The 18,400-nt window shown below is 47.6% G+C and overlaps 1 protein-coding gene across 3 annotated transcripts in view; it reads right to left on the bottom strand.

The window, feature by feature from the left end:
• Positions 1–5,522: 5,522 nt before the first annotated feature.
• Positions 5,523–18,400, bottom strand: part of braf (B-Raf proto-oncogene, serine/threonine kinase) — a 30,139-nt gene continuing 17,261 nt past the window's right edge. The window contains exons 7-20 of one of the 3 annotated variants that reach the window (XM_080491848.1): positions 17,213–17,332; positions 16,963–17,122; positions 15,936–15,975; positions 15,555–15,674; positions 14,529–14,665; positions 14,330–14,447; positions 14,007–14,091; positions 13,745–13,921; positions 13,168–13,214; positions 12,966–13,084; positions 12,453–12,584; positions 8,494–8,628; positions 8,138–8,291; positions 5,523–7,930 (exon numbers count right to left, since the gene is read on the bottom strand). In XM_080491848.1, coding sequence (XP_080347974.1) covers positions 7,908–7,930; positions 8,138–8,291; positions 8,494–8,628; positions 12,453–12,584; positions 12,966–13,084; positions 13,168–13,214; positions 13,745–13,921; positions 14,007–14,091; positions 14,330–14,447; positions 14,529–14,665; positions 15,555–15,674; positions 15,936–15,975; positions 16,963–17,122; positions 17,213–17,332 — 1,567 coding nt within the window. In that variant the 3' untranslated portion in view covers positions 5,523–7,907. Of the gene's footprint in view, positions 7,931–8,137; positions 8,292–8,493; positions 8,629–12,452; positions 12,585–12,924; positions 13,085–13,167; positions 13,215–13,744; positions 13,922–14,006; positions 14,092–14,329; positions 14,448–14,528; positions 14,666–15,554; positions 15,675–15,935; positions 15,976–16,962; positions 17,123–17,212; positions 17,333–18,400 lie in introns of those variants that run through there. The other 2 variants (XM_080491847.1, XR_013936481.1) reach the window with 2 other exon arrangements.

Below are 18,400 nucleotides of genomic sequence, written 5' to 3'. Positions count from 1 at the left end.
GTTTTTGTGCAGCGAGAAGACCATCAACCTTCTCCCCTGACAGGAACAGACCTCTGCCAACCCCGATAAAGGAATAAATAGCTTCTTGACGTTCATATTCACATGCTTTCAGTGTCGGCACCATGTGTGGACAGTGTGATTACAAAGCAGCAAGGCCAAGGTAGAAAATAGAGTTTTTATTTTAAGGCAAACTTTGTGTTTGTGCGGAGAAGAAAGGACTTATCCAAATGTCAGCTGGACAGCAGCTGGGGGTGACAGCCCGGTGACCATGGTGGAGCCAGTTCAAGTCCTCTTCGGGATCCCAGAGTCAGTCCAGAACTGCAGGTTGAATCAGCTGAAGAGTCGCTCACATAAAGCTGCTGTGAGGGTCAGTGTCTTTACACACAACTTCACCCCGTCACATTTCTATTAAGGCAGGTCAGTGATGTGCTCTGCCTCCACTGTTATCGTGAAAAGAATATAATATATCATGAACAAATACACTAAATGGTTTGAACTATAAATTCATTTTCTATTCAGCTAAAACTGTTAGGTTTCATTTTTAATTGAAAATCACTAAAGTTGCACATTTCCCGTTGAAATATGGTGAAGAAACACATGCATATTGTGGGGAGGCCCAGACTGGCACAGCCTCACCCTGATTGGACAATCCTTCACAAACTGTCCTGCAATGAGAGTGAACTGCCGTCTCCAAACGAATGTTTCAATCACTTTAATAAATCCCTCCCCACTCTCTGGAGTTTAGCTGATGGATATAATGTGTGTATTAAAAACCTCTTGTTTGATATTGAAGAGACAGGAGGTGAGACAGGAAGCGAGGCAGGAGGTGAGACAAGAGGTGAGACAGAAAATGAGACAGGTATGAGATAGTGCGCAAGGGGTTAATGCGCTCGTGTCACAGCAAGAAGGTTGTGGGTTCAAACCTTTCTGTGTGGAGTTTGCATGTTCTCCTGGTTTCCTCCCAGATGCACTGGGGGTACCTGAGCAAGACCCCTGGTGCTACTCTGTACGACTGGTACTATACCGGTTTTCGGTATGAAAAATCTAGGCAGGAGGTAAGACAAGAAGCAGCGACGTGTGTAAGGGAAGGCAGTGCCTCCCCAAGGCTGAATTTGAAATGTATTAAATATTAATTTTGATTATTTGTTTTAATTATAATATAATTAATTGTAATTTATTAAAAAATTTCTGGTAGCTTACAGTACCTAGAGGTTTGAAAGTGTCAGCAAGTGTCGCCGCCGGGGTTGGGGGGGCTCTCGGCCCGCTCGGCCCGGGGGCCCTGCTCCGGCCTTTTCTCGGCTTGGCGGCTTGGGTCGGGGCCTGGGGCCCTGTGCCCTTTGTCCTTCTCTTGTGGGCCCCTCTTGCCTGGGGGGGATTCCTCTCTGCATTCTCCGTCGGGTGCTTTTTGGGCGGGGGCGGGGCTCTCTGGGGTGGTTCGCTGGGGTCTCCCCGGGCCTGGGGGGCTTCTGTCTGTCGGGGTGGCGGTGTCCGGGCGCGGTGGCCTCGGACCCCGGGGTGTCACCACGGGTCCCCCCACAACAGTTCCGGCCACACCCAGTGGACAAGCCACACGCACTCACACACACATACACGCACACACACACACACACACACTTTCACTCCTCACGAAAGGTGCTTCTGAAGTTGCTTGTTGTCTGTCATCATTTGCTCAAACTTTAAAAATCATGTTCCTCTTTTGTTGTTGCCTCTTTGTTATTTCATGTTCCTGCTTCACGTTACTGTCTAGATAGAGCTGCTCAGGCTGGTTTAATCTAGGAAATCATCTTACTGTCTAGATAGAGCTGCTCAGGCTGGTTTAATCTAGGAAATCATCTTACTGTCTAGATAGAGCTGCTCAGGCTGGTTTAATCTAGGAAATCATCTTACTGTCTAGATAGAGCTGCTCAGGCTGGTTCAATCTAATAACAGTTGGAAAGTATTTGGATGAGTGTGATTATTGCAAATAATATATGTAGCACAACAAGGACATTGTATGTTATCCCCTTCCCCCCTCCCCCCTCCCCCCTCACCCCTCCCCCCTCGACTTTCTTCTCTCTCTTCTCTTCTCTCTCTCTTTGTGCGTTCCCCCCCGGTCGTGTACGGCAGCCATGCCAACTTCTGACGGAGAAGGCAACAGGAGGAGACTCCAGGTCTCTCCCTGTTGCAAGACCAAAAACTGTTCTGACTCCGAAGGCTCTCAATCACATCATATTGTTGGCCCAAGCTGCCAAAAAAAAAAAAAAAAAAAAAAAAAAAAAAAAAAAAAAAAGAAAGTGTCAGCATTTTGTGGATTTCATAGCCCAAATGACTCAACACCGCTATTTCCTGGTACGGCAGAGAGGCTGCACAAGTCAGTCCCTCCGGCGCTGTCTTACTGAAGGCCACACCCTCTCCTGAAGGCCACACTCTCTCCTGAAGGCCACACCCTCTCCTGAAGGCCACACCCTCTCCTGAAGGCCACACTCTCTCCTGAAGGCCACACCCTCTCCTGAAGGCCACACCCTCTCCTGAAGGCCACACCCTCTCCTGAAGGCCACACTCTCTCCTGAAGGCCACACTCTCTCCTGAAGGCCACACCCTCTCCTGAAGGCCACACTCTCTCCTGAAGGCCACACCCTCTCCTGAAGGCCACACCCTCTCCTGAAGGCCACACTCTCTCCTGAAGGCCACACCCTCTCCTGAAGGCCACACCCTCTCCTGAAGGCCACACTCTCTCCTGAAGGCCACACCCTCTCCTGAAGGCCACACCCTCTCCTGAAGGCCACACTCTCTCCTGAAGGCCACACCCTCTCCTGTAGGCCACACCCTCTCCTGAAGGCCACACCCTCTCATGTAGGCCACACCCTCTCCTGAAGGCCACACCCTCTTCTGTAGGCCACACCCTCTCCCAAAGGCCACACCCTCTCCTGAAGGCTACACCATTTCCCGAAGTGGATGTTTGCTCATGCTCAGTCAGTTCCCCAATATGAAAATCATTTCGGTAAAAAGGCAGATCTCTACGTTGCCTTTGGCTGTAACCATGCTATGCTAAATGCTATAAGTACGTGCATTAGTGAATTGATACAGCGCTGCTACGCTCTCTAGCTAGTTGGCGGGCTAACATGCAGGATGACAGCGCGAGAGACGATAAAGACATTTTCACAACTTTCTTTTGAGGACAAACAGCAGCTTTTAAAAGACGGGAGACCAACACCTGAGCTGCCAGACCTTCAGCAAAGGAAAGGTCAGAAAATTGCTCCTACTTTCATGTGAGTCTGGGGAGCAGACACCCCCCAGGAGTGGTTTCATCACCGCAGACGCTCTGCCGTCAGAGTTGTTCTCTGTTTCCAACATAAACAATGGCTGTGCTGCCGTGTCATGAGCTATATCGAGTTAGGAGAGTCTGGAGACCTGCTACTGAATCATTGTTTAAGTTTCTTTAATGGTGTTTTACCATCTCGATTTTGTTTGATTAAAACTCGCCAACAGAAACATCATGTAGCATCATGGAGCTGATCGCTGCAATGCATTATGGGAGTTGGGTTGTCGGTGTTTCTAATGTCTTTATTTGTGGTTATATTAGGCTTGATAGTGTCGGTAATGACTGTGTTGTGTTTATGTTGCTTCACTGGTGTAGTTAGTTAGTTGATCTAGTTTAGTTTAGTTTAATATTTAGAAGTTGGCAGAGGGTTGTGTGTGTGTCGTCTAATCCTGCCATGGTGTGCTCATTATGTATTTCAAATTAAAAGACTCTGTTGGTTGCTGATTGCAGTGGTTATGAAGAGAAGAGCATACAGTATGTTAATCCTATGTGTTGTTCATCACAATGTATAACTGTCACTAGTGTTCACATCAATTTCTCTGCCTACCCAACCCTGGTACTCATCACAGAATCACAGCTCCCTGCAGTAAACAGGAAGTGGGGTGCACATGCTCACATCTGACTCAAACTTTTCTCGTTTGCATCGGGCATAGCTGGGGTTGCTAAACGACCCTTAAAAAAAATGGAATTGTCGCGTCTTTACAAACAAAAGTGTGCATGTTGTTTTACCATGACAATCAAATATAGAGTGTAAAATGCCAATGGACTTAATTATTAACCGGGTGTTTCATGTGGGAATACTTCTTCCACTGCCTCACCTGCTCTGTGACCAATGAGCTGACATCATACTCACACATGGGTATGATAATGCAGAATGCCGGTTACTCTTGATCGAGACACCAGAAAACAACAGATGTGCATACAAAGCAGCACGAGTGAGAGTGACTCTGACCGTAAACCCCTTGACCAGTAAAGGTTCTTAATATTTTGAATATATGAATAGGAACACCGTGGCAGGAGGACATGAAACACACGAGCCTCTTCACTCCTCTTTGTAATGGCATGCATTGTAAATAGCCTGAACTTGGTCCAATGGGCCTCCAAATGTAAACGTTACATCTGAGCCGAGAAGTACTGACAGCCATATGACAAAGTAGTATCTGGGGCCTTGCACCATGAAGACTGACTGTCACAGTTGCCATGAAACATGTACACATTGCAGTGTCTCTCACATTGTCAACAGGACTCAACATGGTGATTGTTGGTATAGTTTTATTTTTCTGTAGGATTTGGGTGTGGACATGTTTATTTAGAAGAGGTGCACTGTCTAAATGTGTATAAATGCAAAACCTTAAATGTGTATGCACGTGTGTGTGTGTGGATATTGTTTGGCGTATAAATATATCTTCTATATTACATAGCATTTATATCAGCGGCACTGCTCCGTTCCATCCCTGCACTTTTTGTGAGGTGGGAACGAGGCTTAAGCGAACCCGAGCGGCACATTCTAGATATAAACATAAACCGATTATCACCCAAACAAATACATGATCAAGCAAGAGGACAACGACAGGTACAGAAGTATGAGATGGAAGGAAAGGTGTGAGGAGCCCACAGGAGACGGAGCGAGGAAACAGGACCCCGGGCTCCAACATAAACCGGCCAGACAGGAAGGAGTGTGGAGCCCCGGGCCGAACGACTGGTAGTTTGGATTCATTTCCTTCTGATAATCAAACTTTTTCTGAGCTGTAACAATCCATCCTCAAGTGAACCAGGTTTTTATTCAGTTTGTACTTATACATAGTTAATCCTTCAGTCTGTAGTTATTAGTGTTAAATCCACCAGTTCAAACTGCAGATTTAATTCTCAGTTCTGAGACGTATTTGTAGTCACCCCCCCCCCCCCCCCCCAACATGTACTGATGTAGATGCTCACTTTCACCCTCCACTTGAGCTGTTACATAAATGAATAAATTATATATTCATATATGCTCTCAAATAAATAAAAGTGACTATTCTAACAGAGATGAGGAATAAGAGTAGAGCTGTAAATATGGTAAATGATGTGTATAAGAGAGAGAGAGCGAGAGCGAGAGAGAGCGAGAGAGAGAGACCAACTGGCTTTACTGGTGTTTCTGTATGTTTATAACCCGGATGCGGTTTGGGATGGGAATACTGCCCCCTGGTGGACAGACAGAAGAACGTCAAACATGAACCAGCTGCAGTTTTCATGCACTTCTTTAATATATCAGTTTTCCCATATTCACAACAAATACATTAAGCTCTTTCTCCATATAATACAGCCTTAAATATTTTTACACTGAACTGTTTTTTTTTTCTCAGAAGTCTGCCTATCAAAACGACTTTGTCTCTTTTATTTTGAACATTTTGTAGTTTGTTACATGTGTAGTCTCCATGCCTCCTAGCAAACCAACAATATTTCCTTTGTACAGTTATTTACAGTGAAAAAAAAACATATCTCCATAAAGTTTGACATGATAGTTGTCAGGTGAAAGAAAGAGTTGGGTTTAAGGTGCAGGCAGGGAGGAGGTCAGAGGTCAAACACGAAGTCAGGCAGGAGGAGGAGCTTCGGAGACGGGCTGTTTGCTTCCTCAGGATCCGTCATGTGAGCAAACAGCGGAGTCGGAAGAGACGAGCGCGAAGTCTGAAGGACGGCGCTGCTGTCGGCGGCGGAGGAAGCTCGAGCGCCTGCACACACCCGAACGTCTCCCTGACGTTCCAACGCGAGTCACCTCGAGGTTCCAGGTACAAGGAGCGTCAGTGGGAAGAAAGAGAAACGAAACCTGCCAACCTGTTCCTCGTCTGTTACCCTGAACTCTTGGAACGGCAGAGCGTCACCTCACAGCTCCGTTTATTCGTCTCCATCGAATCTAGAGCGTTCCCGATTGGCCCAGGTCACTGATCCACTCACTAACCGTTGATTTCTGATAGAAGTTTTGGCAGCATGCAGGAACTTTTCCTCTCAATACATTTGACACCTTCGGCTCCACTTTATGGTTAAAAATGTACAAACACACAAAATAAATGTAGTTTTGACCAAGATTTGATTTCAAATGAGCAGAATAAAAGACTGAATAATGTATGAGGATTGAAGCGTTAACCCTTTAAAGGACAGTATTCTATATGTAATCTCACTTCTTCAAAACGAAACGGGAACATTTCAGAACGTTCTTGTTGGATTTAGGAACAGTGAGGAAGTGTTGTTGATTTATTGTCGCTGTTTGACCCTAATCGGCCCCTTAACTTCAGCAGTTCTTGGAACTTTTTAAAAAATGGATTAAAACCTTTAATGTTTCTATTTTCTTTGATCTTTGCTTCAGAATGAAACGTGAAGCGAAGGAGACCTGTCGGTGCCGAGGTGAGAAAACCGACGGAGTGGTAGTCCGAGTCAGAGCGCAGCGGTAGCCTGAACCTGGATCCCGTCACACATAAAGGTCAAGAGGTCACGACCCTCCATCGCCCGTGTCTGCAGGACCACGAGCTCCGCCCCCCCCCCCCCACTGGACAGCAGCCCCCTCCTTCCCCCGGGGTCCCTGCACGCGGTGCGTTCACTGGGAGTTTGAATTTAGAGTTTTCTCACTGTGGACGCCACCAGTGGTTTGAGAATGGAGAGAATGGGAAAGGCAAGTTGCTCCTCTGCTTCCATCCGTCTCTACAAAGTGCAAGTACACCAGTCACAAAGACTAAAACAAGCTTTAAAAAAAAAAAAAAAACTAAACTCACATAAATAAGTAAATATCTGCAGGCCTGCCTGTACAGAAACAAAAGGCAAATGAGAAGAAAAACCGGAGTCGGAGGGCGAAGCCGTCACATGCTGGACTGAGGAAGTACAGGAGCATGTAGAGACCAGGAGACCGAGGAAGGGGGGGCGGTCAGCAGGTAGTCGGGTCCCAGCAGGTCAACAAAAACAAGAAGAAGCTGTGGGAGAAGCTGAAGGCTCAGAGGAACCACAGGAACCGAGCGGTGTGACTCCATCAGCCCCAGTCTGGTGAGGAGGCGGAGCTCCGTGCTGCTGGAGTTTCTCCTCAGTAACAGAGCAACGGACTCATCCGAGGCTGGAGGAACGTTTGCTCTCACAACTCTTGAAAAGAAGCAGAGGATCCAAAATGAGCAGAATAAAGCCGAGAAGCTCCTTGGTCTCAGCCCGATGGGGGCGTGGCCTCCCTCCACTGTACGTACTCCACAAACCACCTCGCCCTCTTCACCCTGTGGAGTCCAGCCGGTCCTCCAACCACCTCCCTCTTCACCCTGTGGAGTCCAGCCGGTCCTCCAACCACCTCCCTCTTCACCCTGTGGAGTCCAGCCGGTCCTCCAACCACCTCCCTCTTCACCCTGTGGAGTCCAGCCGGTCCTCCAACCACCTCCCTCTTCACCCTGTGGAGTCCAGCTGGTCCTCCTCGGAGCCGTGTGGTTGAAGATCTTCTTCTTGGAGCTGGTTTGTGGTTCTTTGTGGTTGAGCTGAGCGTGTGGCGGCCGTCAGCAGGTGGAAGAAGAGGAAAACCTCCTTCAGACTTTGTGTTTCAGTGATGATGATCCGTCGCCGGGACATGAGACTGTGGAGGAACGAGGAGCGACGAGTGCTGGTCTTATTTAAAAGCTGAAAACTCCCCTGAAGAGAGAAAATCACACAATGAACAAACGGAGTCCTTTAAACAAGCAACAATATTAGACACTTGTTCTTATTCATCGATACTGTGTGTGTGTGTGTGTGTGTGTGTGTGTGTGTGTGTGTGTGTGTGTGTGTGTGTGTGTGTGTGTGTGTGTGTGTGTGTGTGTGTGTGTGTGTGTGTGTGTGTGTGTGTGTGTGTGTGTTCACCATAGCCTCCAGCCTGGATGGGGGTTTTGGGGGAGGCGCAGGCGTACAGGCTGAAGTCCTCCGTCTGGAAGCCGGCTCGGTTTAAAGACGGCTCCGAGGCGCTGCGGTGGATTTTGGGTAACGAGCGAGCGAGAAGCTCGATGGACGCCAAGATCTGGGAGAGCCACACCACACATTAGTATCTTCTCATTTTATCTTCTCTAAACTAATGTGACACTCAAATCCACATCAGTCAGAAAAGGAACCGTTAAAAAAAAACAAAAAACTGTTAAACATGGTGGGAAATACTCAAATGGCCAAAAGCTTCGATCCACCCAGCTAAACAGTTTGTAACTCTGGGGGGTCTTCCGCCTCACCTGAGGGAACAGAGGTCTCTCCTCTCTCTTCTTCTTCAGGCAGTCGGCCATCAGCCTCTTCATGGCCTTGGGGCAGTTGCTGCGCACCTTGCTGAGGTCCGGAGACAGATACCCTCGACCCACCATGAAGATGATCTGGAAGAACACAATTCCACAATCAGGGCAGCGACACAGGAAGACTTGTCCATCCATCCGCCCCCCCCATCTAACATCCTAGACTTGTTATCAAGTCATGTTGTGATGATTTAGTATGTTTTAAAATTTTTTAAAATGTACTGAATGTGTTACCTAAATGTATTACCAGGATTTTACATGATCATACGAAGACATGACTGTACTGCCATATTTAGATTAATAATCATTTATCTGAAAATTATAATTTCGATATCTCGTGAATATTCTGGATTGGTGATGAGCTTACATGTATTGAATCTTAACCTAGTCTTGTTAAGGTTAAAGACATTCAGACATATTTGTTGAGTAAAGCATGAGTTTCATCTCAGCACCGATGGAGCTCCGCCCCAACATGGCGTATTGCTTATATCTTCTATTATTCATATATTCACACAGTATCTCAGTAAAACGAGCACATCCCTCATTTCTGCAAACATGTAATTTTATCTTTTCACGGGACAACCCTGAAGAGAGGAGACTCTGATACGATGTAAAGTAATCTGAGTAAGGGGCCTTTCACATTCAGACAGTCCAGGACTCCTCCATTTGGTTTGGTGGCGTTCACATTCACTTCAGGGGCCGGACCAAAGCACCTGGCAAACGTCCTGCAATTACACCAGCTGCTGGTTTGGGGGCGCTGCCGCCCGAAACAAACACTGACCAGAGAGGAAGTGAAGAAGAAACACGGCTCATTGATTAGGCCAGACCGAAACCGGAAATATATATATAAAGGCTCTATATCTCACTACTTCTTCCTCCTCACTAGTCCACGCGAGATATTTTCCAACTTTTTCTAGCTTTGATCGTTTACGACCCAGAATGCATTGCGCATCACATCACGTCCTCTCCCCTGTCCTCTCACCCTGCCAAGATCAAGATCGTTTGTAAAGGAACCGAGACGATGTTTTCAAGGGGACCAGAGATCTCTTGTCAGCTCCGGTTCAGAGTTGGTGGTCGTGTTCACGTCGGCCAAACGAAACAGTTTTTCAATAAAGAGACTCTGGTCTGGATCAAACAGGGGGATGTGAACACGCCCTAAAGCTTGTAGGACAGCATAATCTGCATTAATCTGTAAACCGCCGGCAACAAAAATGAGAACACCCCGAAGAGAAAATGTCCAAATTGGGCTCAAAGAACCATTTTCCCTCCCTGGTGTCATGAGGCTTGTTAGTGTTACAAGGTCTCAGGTGTGAAGGTGGAGCATGTGTGTTAAAGTTGGCGTTATCACTCAAACACCCTCCCTTACTTAAGTTCAACATGAAGCCTCATGGCAGAGAACAATCTGATGATCCGAAAAAAGAATTGTTGCTCTCCAGAAAGACGGCCTGGACTGTAAGAGGAACGCCAGAACCCTGAAACCGAGCAGCAGCACGGTGGCCAAGAACATTCAGCAGTTTAACAGGACCGGTTCCACTCCGAACAGGCCTCGCCATGTTCCACCATAGAAGCTGAGCAGACGTACTCTGTCATAACCAGATGTTGTGTTTGGAAAATAGACGCATGAGCACTGCTGCAGAGGTGGAAGGGATGGTGGTGGTGGTGGGTTTGGTAAAGACATGCAGCCAAAGGACTACTGGAACCAAGATAAACTTATTTGGTAGAGATGGTGCTAAGCGTGTGCCGCGGCAACCAGGTAAAGAGGTCAAAGACAAGTGTGTCTTTCTACAGTCTACGGGCGTGGTGGAGGAAGCATCATGGTCTGGGGCTGCAGGAGTGCTGCTGGCACTAGGGAGATTCAGTCCATGAGGGTTCCATGAATGAGTACAGAAGCAGAGCATGATCCCCTCCCTTCAGAAACAGGGCCGAAGGGCAGTATTCCAAAATGATTACGACCACAAACACACGACCACTGCTTCGCTGAAGAAGCTGAGGGTGAAGGTGATGGAGTGGCCAAGCACGTCTCCACACCTAAAGCCTACAAAGCATCTGTTGGGCTTCCTCAAATGGAAGGTGGAGGTGAAACACCGGCAAAACTCCGGCGAAACTCCGGGCCCAGGAGGGTTTAAGCAGTGCTGGACAGTAAAAAGTGACCACGCACATTGACACATTGGGATCAAGTGGACATTTTCGCCTCGGGGTGTACTCACTTTAATTGCCAGCGGTTTAGACATTATTGACTTGGTATTAAGGGTATTGTATGTTATCCCCTTCCCCCCTCCCCCCTCCCCCTCAACTTCTCTTCTCTCTCTCTTTGTGCGTTCCCCCCCGGTCGTGTACAGCAGCCATGCCAACTTCTGATGGAGGAGGCAACAGGAGGAGACTCCAGGTCGCTCCCTGTTGCAAGACCAAAAACTGTTCTGACTCCGAAGGCTCTCAATCACATCATATTGTTGGCCCAAGCTGCCGAACAGGACAAGGCAAGAAAAAAAAAAAAAAAAAAAAAGACATTATTGACTGTGTTTTGAGTTATTTTGAGCGGAAAGTAAATGTTGGGGTAGTACAAGCTGTACACCGACTTTACATTCTATCGAAGTCTCATCCCTTCAGTGTTGCTCCTTGAAAAGATATAATCAAATATTTGCAGGAATGTGAGGGGTGTACTCACGTTTGTTGTTTGTACTCCTATATATATATATACACAGTATCTCACAGTCAGAGTTTTTCTCACTACCAGCTGACGGCGACCCTCTGGTCCACCGGTGAGGCTTTTCCACCAAAAAGAACCAGGACCGGTGCCCGGGCCAGTTCTTAAATGAGCACCGCCAAAGAACCGCTTGTTTTTTCCCCATTGTCAACTGAGCCAAGTGAGAGTCACGTCATTGCGTCACTCCAAAACGTGATACGTCACTGATTTCACCAATGTAGAGCTCGTACAGGAACCAGGAGACGGACTGTATTGATCGGTTTGGTCCAGGTCGCTCCATCTAGTCTGACCTGTGTGAATGAGCTCGGGGTTTATTTTTCAACATTTGGGCATTCCATAGTGAATTTCTGCTCCTTTCACTTTATTTCTGGACGTGTCAGAATCAAACGCTTCAACATGGAGGAATGGAGGTGTAGAATGATAGAACGCTGCTCTAAAGCCGTTTCCAATGGCAACCGACGTAAACACACACTGATCGACACCAAAGGTTCTCTTTCACATGAAGCCATTAAAAGGCTCATTTTATGGCTATAAACTCCAAGCTTTCATTTACAGTCGTACGCAGTTTGTTTTTAGTCGCTGATGAACCAAACCTATGGCTTCATTATAAGGACGTTCTGTGGGTAGAAAATAATATTGGAGCGTCTCATAGCAGAGCGCCCCCTGCTGCCTCATGCAGACCTCAGCCTGCGGTCATAACGCCTCACAAGACCTGGAAGTGAAGTTAGTTCCAATGATGTCACCATGAAAAGCAAGAAAAAAAAACGACAATGGAAAACTGCTTGTTCCCACGCGTTTACGTTATTATTTTCTCTATAACCACTTTGGGGCTCAGTGTTCGCTGTAGAGTTTAGAAAGCCGGTTCAGTGTCTCTTCCGCCTCGTAGGTAGCGATAACTCCAGCCATAACTCCGCCCCCACCTGATGATGTGTCAGACCCCGCAGCGATGTGGGGCCAGCTAAGCACCAGTATAGACCCCGATAGGCCGGGGCTTTGGCGGCGGAAAGACAAAGAACTGGTGCTAAATCTGGCCCTGGCTCCAAACTAGCGCCTGGTTCTTTCTGGTGGAAAAGCCCCCAGGGAGAAACTCCAACAGTATGGCCGCCAGGCGGAGGTATGTGAGGCTCCCCACGCCCGCCCAGCGCCTCATTGCTTTAATAGACAGAGTGAGAGAGACAGAAAGAGACACACAGAGACAGACCTGGTCTCTGTTGTTGATGTTGGAGTAGGGCAGAGCTCCTGACATCAGCTCATACAGAACAATGCCGAAGGCGTACACGTCTGACTGGAAGCTGTACGGGTTCTTATCCTGCAGCCGGATCACCTCTGGCGCCTGAGCACATACACACACACAACACACACACACAACACACACACACAACACACACACACACACCTCCAGTTAGCTTCACATCAAGGTCTGGAAATACATTTTCTGAACGTATCAGACCATGGATAATATCCAACAGATCTGATGGGTACAATAATAAAAATTCCTTTGTATAGAACAGCATGTTGGGAAGATCATATATCTGAGGTGGGCTTAATGATTTCAACATCTCAACAGTCACTCTTCATTTAAAGTCAGTTTAACACACTGATTTGAGTCGACGTCATTTCTATGTTCTGTTGTCGAGTTTCCACCACAGATTCTTTATGAAACCACGTTAAACCTCAGCAGATGAACCGAGCCTGGTGAAAGATGACCACTGACCATCCACAGTATGGATCCAGACAGCTGCTCAAACTGGTGCGAGCCGCTCCAGCGCGACTTGACTGTGGCCAGACCGAAGTCTCCGATCTTCACCGTCAGATCCTCGTGGAGGAAAATATCTGAGAGGACAACTGGTCAAGGGACATTTCTCCTGCTGTGTACTTTGTACTGACAGCACAGTGCTGCGTCCGGTCAAGGATACTGTTGCTCTTCAGGTCTCTGTGGATGATGGACTTGGCGTGCAGGTAACTGAGGACAGCAGCAGACAGAAATTACTCACACCTCAACACATTTCTACCAGAAAAAGATCCATGCGCGCGAGCATTTAGCATAAACTTTATCATCTTCCAACATGTTAACAAGCCCCGATTTATTAACTCTGACTTGAGCAAATGAGAACATGCAGGGACAGATATGCTTGATGTCTCTGCTATCTTACTCTTACTTCCATTGACTTTTAGCTGCTTTAGCAGTTTTGGCAAGAAGCACTTTCATCGTAGTTCTATATTCCTCTGCAGATTAGCAAACGCTGACGATACATTACAGGTTTTGGCTCCTTTAATCTTGAAGGGATATTTAGCTGTTAAACAGCTATTTGAAACTAAAGTCAGTTTTTTCATTCACACCGACAGTAAATCATTCTTTCAAAATTTAAGGGAAGACTGTCCATCTGTGAATGATTGCCTGCTGTGCACACAAATAGGATAAAATATGATAAAAGTTTATTTCCATAAGATGTAGTGAAAGCTATGGGGGGGGGGGGGGGAGACGACACTCACTCCATGCCCTGAGCGGTCTGCCGTGCGATGTCGATGAGCTTGATCATCTCAAACTTGGTCTCGATGATGTGCAGGTGATGGTACAAGCTGGAGCCTTCACACCACTGAGTCACGATGGCCAGCTGGGGCTTGGTGGTGTAGCCCATGAACAGCAGGATGTTCACGTGGCGAGTTTTCCTGGTGAAAGCACACCGACAGACAGCAGCGTGAACACTGGAGAGCCTTGCTGAGGAGGAGGAGGTATGGAGGGGAAGGCTGTTACCTGAGGACTCCCACTTCATTCTTGAAGGCCTGAAGCTGCTGAGGCGTGGGAGCAGTGACATTCAACATCTTCACTGCAACGTCACCTGCAAGTAAACAAACAATTCTTTAAATGACATGCTTCACTTAAATAACATGTTTTAGATAAATAACAGCTTAAAAAAATATTTTGTATATAAATTACATGTTTTTTTGAGTAGTCTGATCATAAGTTCTCATCTCGCTGTATTCTTCGGGTATCTGTCCAGACGTCTCTCTATTATTCGGTTTTTGGGGTCTGCATTGTCTGAGGGGAGTCTCACTCGGAGGTCACGAGGGTCTTACCGTGCCACTTTCCCTTATAGACGGTTCCAAAGGATCCTGAGCCTATCCTCTGACCCAGAGTGATCTGCCCCTCTGGGATCTCCCAGTCGTCACTGGAGTCTCTCCGGCCCAGGGTTTTCTGCAGGCAGAGGACTCGCAGTCAGCAACACACTCACACAGAGACGCACAGAGACGCACAGAGACACACAGAGACACACACCATCTTATTGCGGTCCTCGGACGAGGACGAGGACTTGCGCTCCCTCTGGGGACACGGGGACTTCTGCGGGACCTTGACGCTGCTCAGGGAGCCCGGGAGGGAAGCGGGAGGCGTGGCCGACAGCCCGGCGGTGGAGCCTGTGGAGAGGAAGAGGAGAGGTGAGGAGGAGGAGCATCCAACAGAGAGGATGAAGCTCTGTGTGTGTTTATAACTAAATGAGGGCGGCTGACAGCTGATAGCTCAGTAAATTTTTAGTATCAGGCTGAACTGTGCTCCGGAGAGTCATCATATAGTTTACTGCGCGTATGCAAAATGCTTCACTGTGACTTTATTTTCACGTCACTCGCCACTACATTGCGTCACAAGTTTTGAATTTGGAGGACCGCTGCTCCATGTGGAGACAGGTGGTTTTCAAAATATGGGGCGAGCTTCCGTTTGCGGTCAGCGGGGCGCGTCAGGGGGCCAGATATTCTCCTCTGAAGTAATTATGATCAAAATCAGAATCACAAACAAAAAACAAACATAAAGAAAACCTTCTTTGTTTTCACTGCAGATTCATCTGGATGTTTGATGTGCTGAGATCAAAGTGATGGAAACAAACCAGAGTATCTGGAACCGTTCTTAATGAAGGTCAGAATTTGATAGCTGCAACATAAGCTAGAAGTTATCCTCATATTGACGCTTGATTGATTTTATTTTTTTTAAATTGATGAATTGAGAGGCAGAGATCACACACACACACACACACACACACACACACACACACACACACACACACACACACACACACACACACACACACACACACACACACACACACACACACACACACACACACACACACACACACACACACACACACACACACACACACACACACACACGGCATTCCATGAAGACAGAGAAGTCTACGAAGAGACACACACAATGGATGTGACACATTTGCCCAGGTGTGTGTGTGGGTGGGTGGGTGGGTGTGTGTGTGTGAGGTGGGAGGAGACACAGAACACACAGATGCCTAACTACCTCTGAAAACGGGCTCGGGCTCAAAATCAAAGACTATGTCATTGGGGTAGGAGTATAGGAGGGGGCTTGAGGTCCGAGTCCGGTGCTTCCTCAAGCAGCGGGCGGGGTGGGTCGGGGGGGCTGCAGGGCAAAGAGAGACAGACAGACCGTCACTGCTACTCACCCGGCCCCTCTCTAACTACATCACAGAGCAGCTCACACCACATACTCACTCCAGCGTGGGAGGAGAGCTCGGCCCGGCCCGAACCCTGACCCCCCCAGCTCCTGCTGCTCTTTGACTGAACTTTACACTCTCACACACACAAAAGACCCAGAGCACGCAGACGCAGGATGAAGGGTAAAACAAAAAAAGATGGGGTGTGAGGCCTGTTGTTATCTTACCTCCATCGGATCGCGGTAAACCCTGATCTCGAATCAGTTCCTGAAACAGAACAAACATGAACAGTCTGAATAGTTTCTGGATCTCATTTGGTAAATACCACAAAAAATTACTATTTAGGCTTTGTCACTTTGGTTTTTAATAAGTGCAAAAAGGTAAAAAGGTCTTTCAGTGATGGAGGTTGCAGGACTCTCAGTGGATTTGAGGATCAATCAGCTCAATCAGATGAAGCAGCTCCAGAAGGCTTTGGTCATAACGGATGGGACTATTCAGCCTCGTTTCCACTGCGCAGGATGTGCCGGGACGGGACGGGTTTTAGTGTGTTTCCACTTCAAAAGTTGCGGATAGTACCAAAGGTACTGTACCATTACCATTTTTGGTAACCCCTCCGTTGGGGTACCTATCTCATCAGTACGGTTCCATGAGGAGGAGCTACAACGCAGCCGTCTGCTGATTTGTTAAGGATGATGATTACTGAATAAGTAGCTCCGTGGCTGTACAAACTCTCCCATTGTTGTTTGCATATTCTGCTTTGTGCACACCAGTTGTTAAGTTAACTGGGTTTATTGAAACGTCGGCACGACACCGCCCCCTGTTGTTCAGACGAGGAGGAGATCCAGCAGGAGCTGGATGCTGCTATTTGGAATGAGAAGGTTATCCAAGCTGTGTCACAGAGAACGGAGGCTCACGGCTTTGCTCCGAGGCCTGAGCAGCACCGCAAGCAATGTGTTTGGCGCTGGTCTTGCGTTTACTGTGGCATGATGACATCACATACCTGCTTTGTTACACAGCCGTTCACAACCCCCACCTACATTTTAACCATGCTCTCTGTAATGGAACCACGTAGCAGATTTGGGTCTGGGTACGCTCTGCCTTACCGTACCGCCCCATACCCCATACACAGTGGAAACAAGCTTTTGATTAAAACGGTGACCTGAGTTTACACACATGACAATTTACGTTACACTGATCGGATCAGTTCTGCCACACTGGTGCTGCTGCTGCTGATCTTCTCCCCACAACACTCACGTCGATGTTGACAGGCTCGATGGTGTTGATATGGACGTTGGGGGCCGAGGACGAACGGTCCCGCTGGCCGAACTGGTTGCGGTGGTCCTCCTCATTGGGCCGGAAACTGGGCGGGATGGGTATGGACTTGGATGGGGACACAGTGGTGTGGCACATGGACCTACAGAGATCAAGAACAAAGTCTTTCACAGCTTTCAGGACCTGCAGCGGCCACTCGGCCTCACGCCAACACTCATCACTCATCACTCACCCTGTGGAGTCTGACGGGGGGAGGGACGGACAGACCTCAGACACGGGGGTGGTCCCCTCGGATGAGACTTCCTCCTGAGTGAACGGGTGATGCTCGAAGAACTTGGACACAAGCAGCAAGCTGCGGGAGGCACAACACCGAGGTTAATGTTCATGAAACATCAGAGCAGGTCTGAGAAGAGCTGGCGTCACTCCTCCTGAAGCAGGACTATTAAAACATTCCTGCATGCTTCCCTGGCATCATAATCTGGAAATAGGAACAATCCAACATCAACGGCTCCATGTGAAGGAGGAAAAGGAGGAACTAGAGGAGGGACATGGTTTACTTGCTCCATAGAACAACTCCAGACCCTCTCTAGTGGTTGTGTTGGGTTTCATTTCAAAGGTTCGTGAGCTTGTCAGGCTTCACTATGAGGTTTTGGCAGGTCAGAGGTCAGAGGGAGGGTTCACAGCCTTTCTTACACGGCGCTCCAGGAAAAAACACTGATAACTGTTCAGTACGAGTGGGTTGAGTTATAAAGATATAGTTCTGTGTATGACTTATTTAAATAACAGTAATCCATTTATTTATTTATTTTTTCCTAAAACTTGACGAGCTCTTTAGCATGTTGGAGCGCATGTCAAAAATGAACACTTCACGCAGTTTGTATTCAGACTCAACATCTCCCAGAAACTGCCTGAAGCCTTTAAAGCTTCAATAAGTGAAGTGAAACAGATCTTTGAGGTCATTGTGGCGATGAGCTGTGCTTCTTCTCAGACCTTCAACATGTCAAACTAGCCTGCATGTGGCTCGTTAGCAGCGAGCTCGCAGCAGCAGCATGGCTGGTGCAGGATGCTTCATGTGGCAGTGCTCAGGATGCTGCAGTGGCTCCCGGCTTTTTGCTTAATTTAAGTTTTTTTCCTTCACTTGTATTATTTTCTCACCTATTCAACATACTCTTTTTCGGATCTTGTCCGTGACTGGAGTATACTTTTTTTCCCCCCACTTTGTTTACATTCCAATGGCCGGCCGACATGTATACACGAGAACAGCCGATCGCGCTGAAGCCGCCCGGCTTATGCATGACAAGACCTCTGAACCCTCCGGACCTCCCAGTTCCGGTTTGAAAAGAGACTCATAGGGGATGCATATCGGGAATGAAAAAAAGAGAGATGGACCACAACATCGAGACAAATGCGATTGTAGAAG

Source organism: Lipophrys pholis (genome assembly GCF_963383615.2).
Source record: "Lipophrys pholis genome assembly, chromosome: 22".
Classification (NCBI taxonomy): domain Eukaryota; kingdom Metazoa; phylum Chordata; class Actinopteri; order Blenniiformes; family Blenniidae; genus Lipophrys; species Lipophrys pholis.
The sequence above is the reverse complement of the archived record's forward strand: the minus strand, read 5'-3'. Positions and strand labels throughout refer to the sequence as shown.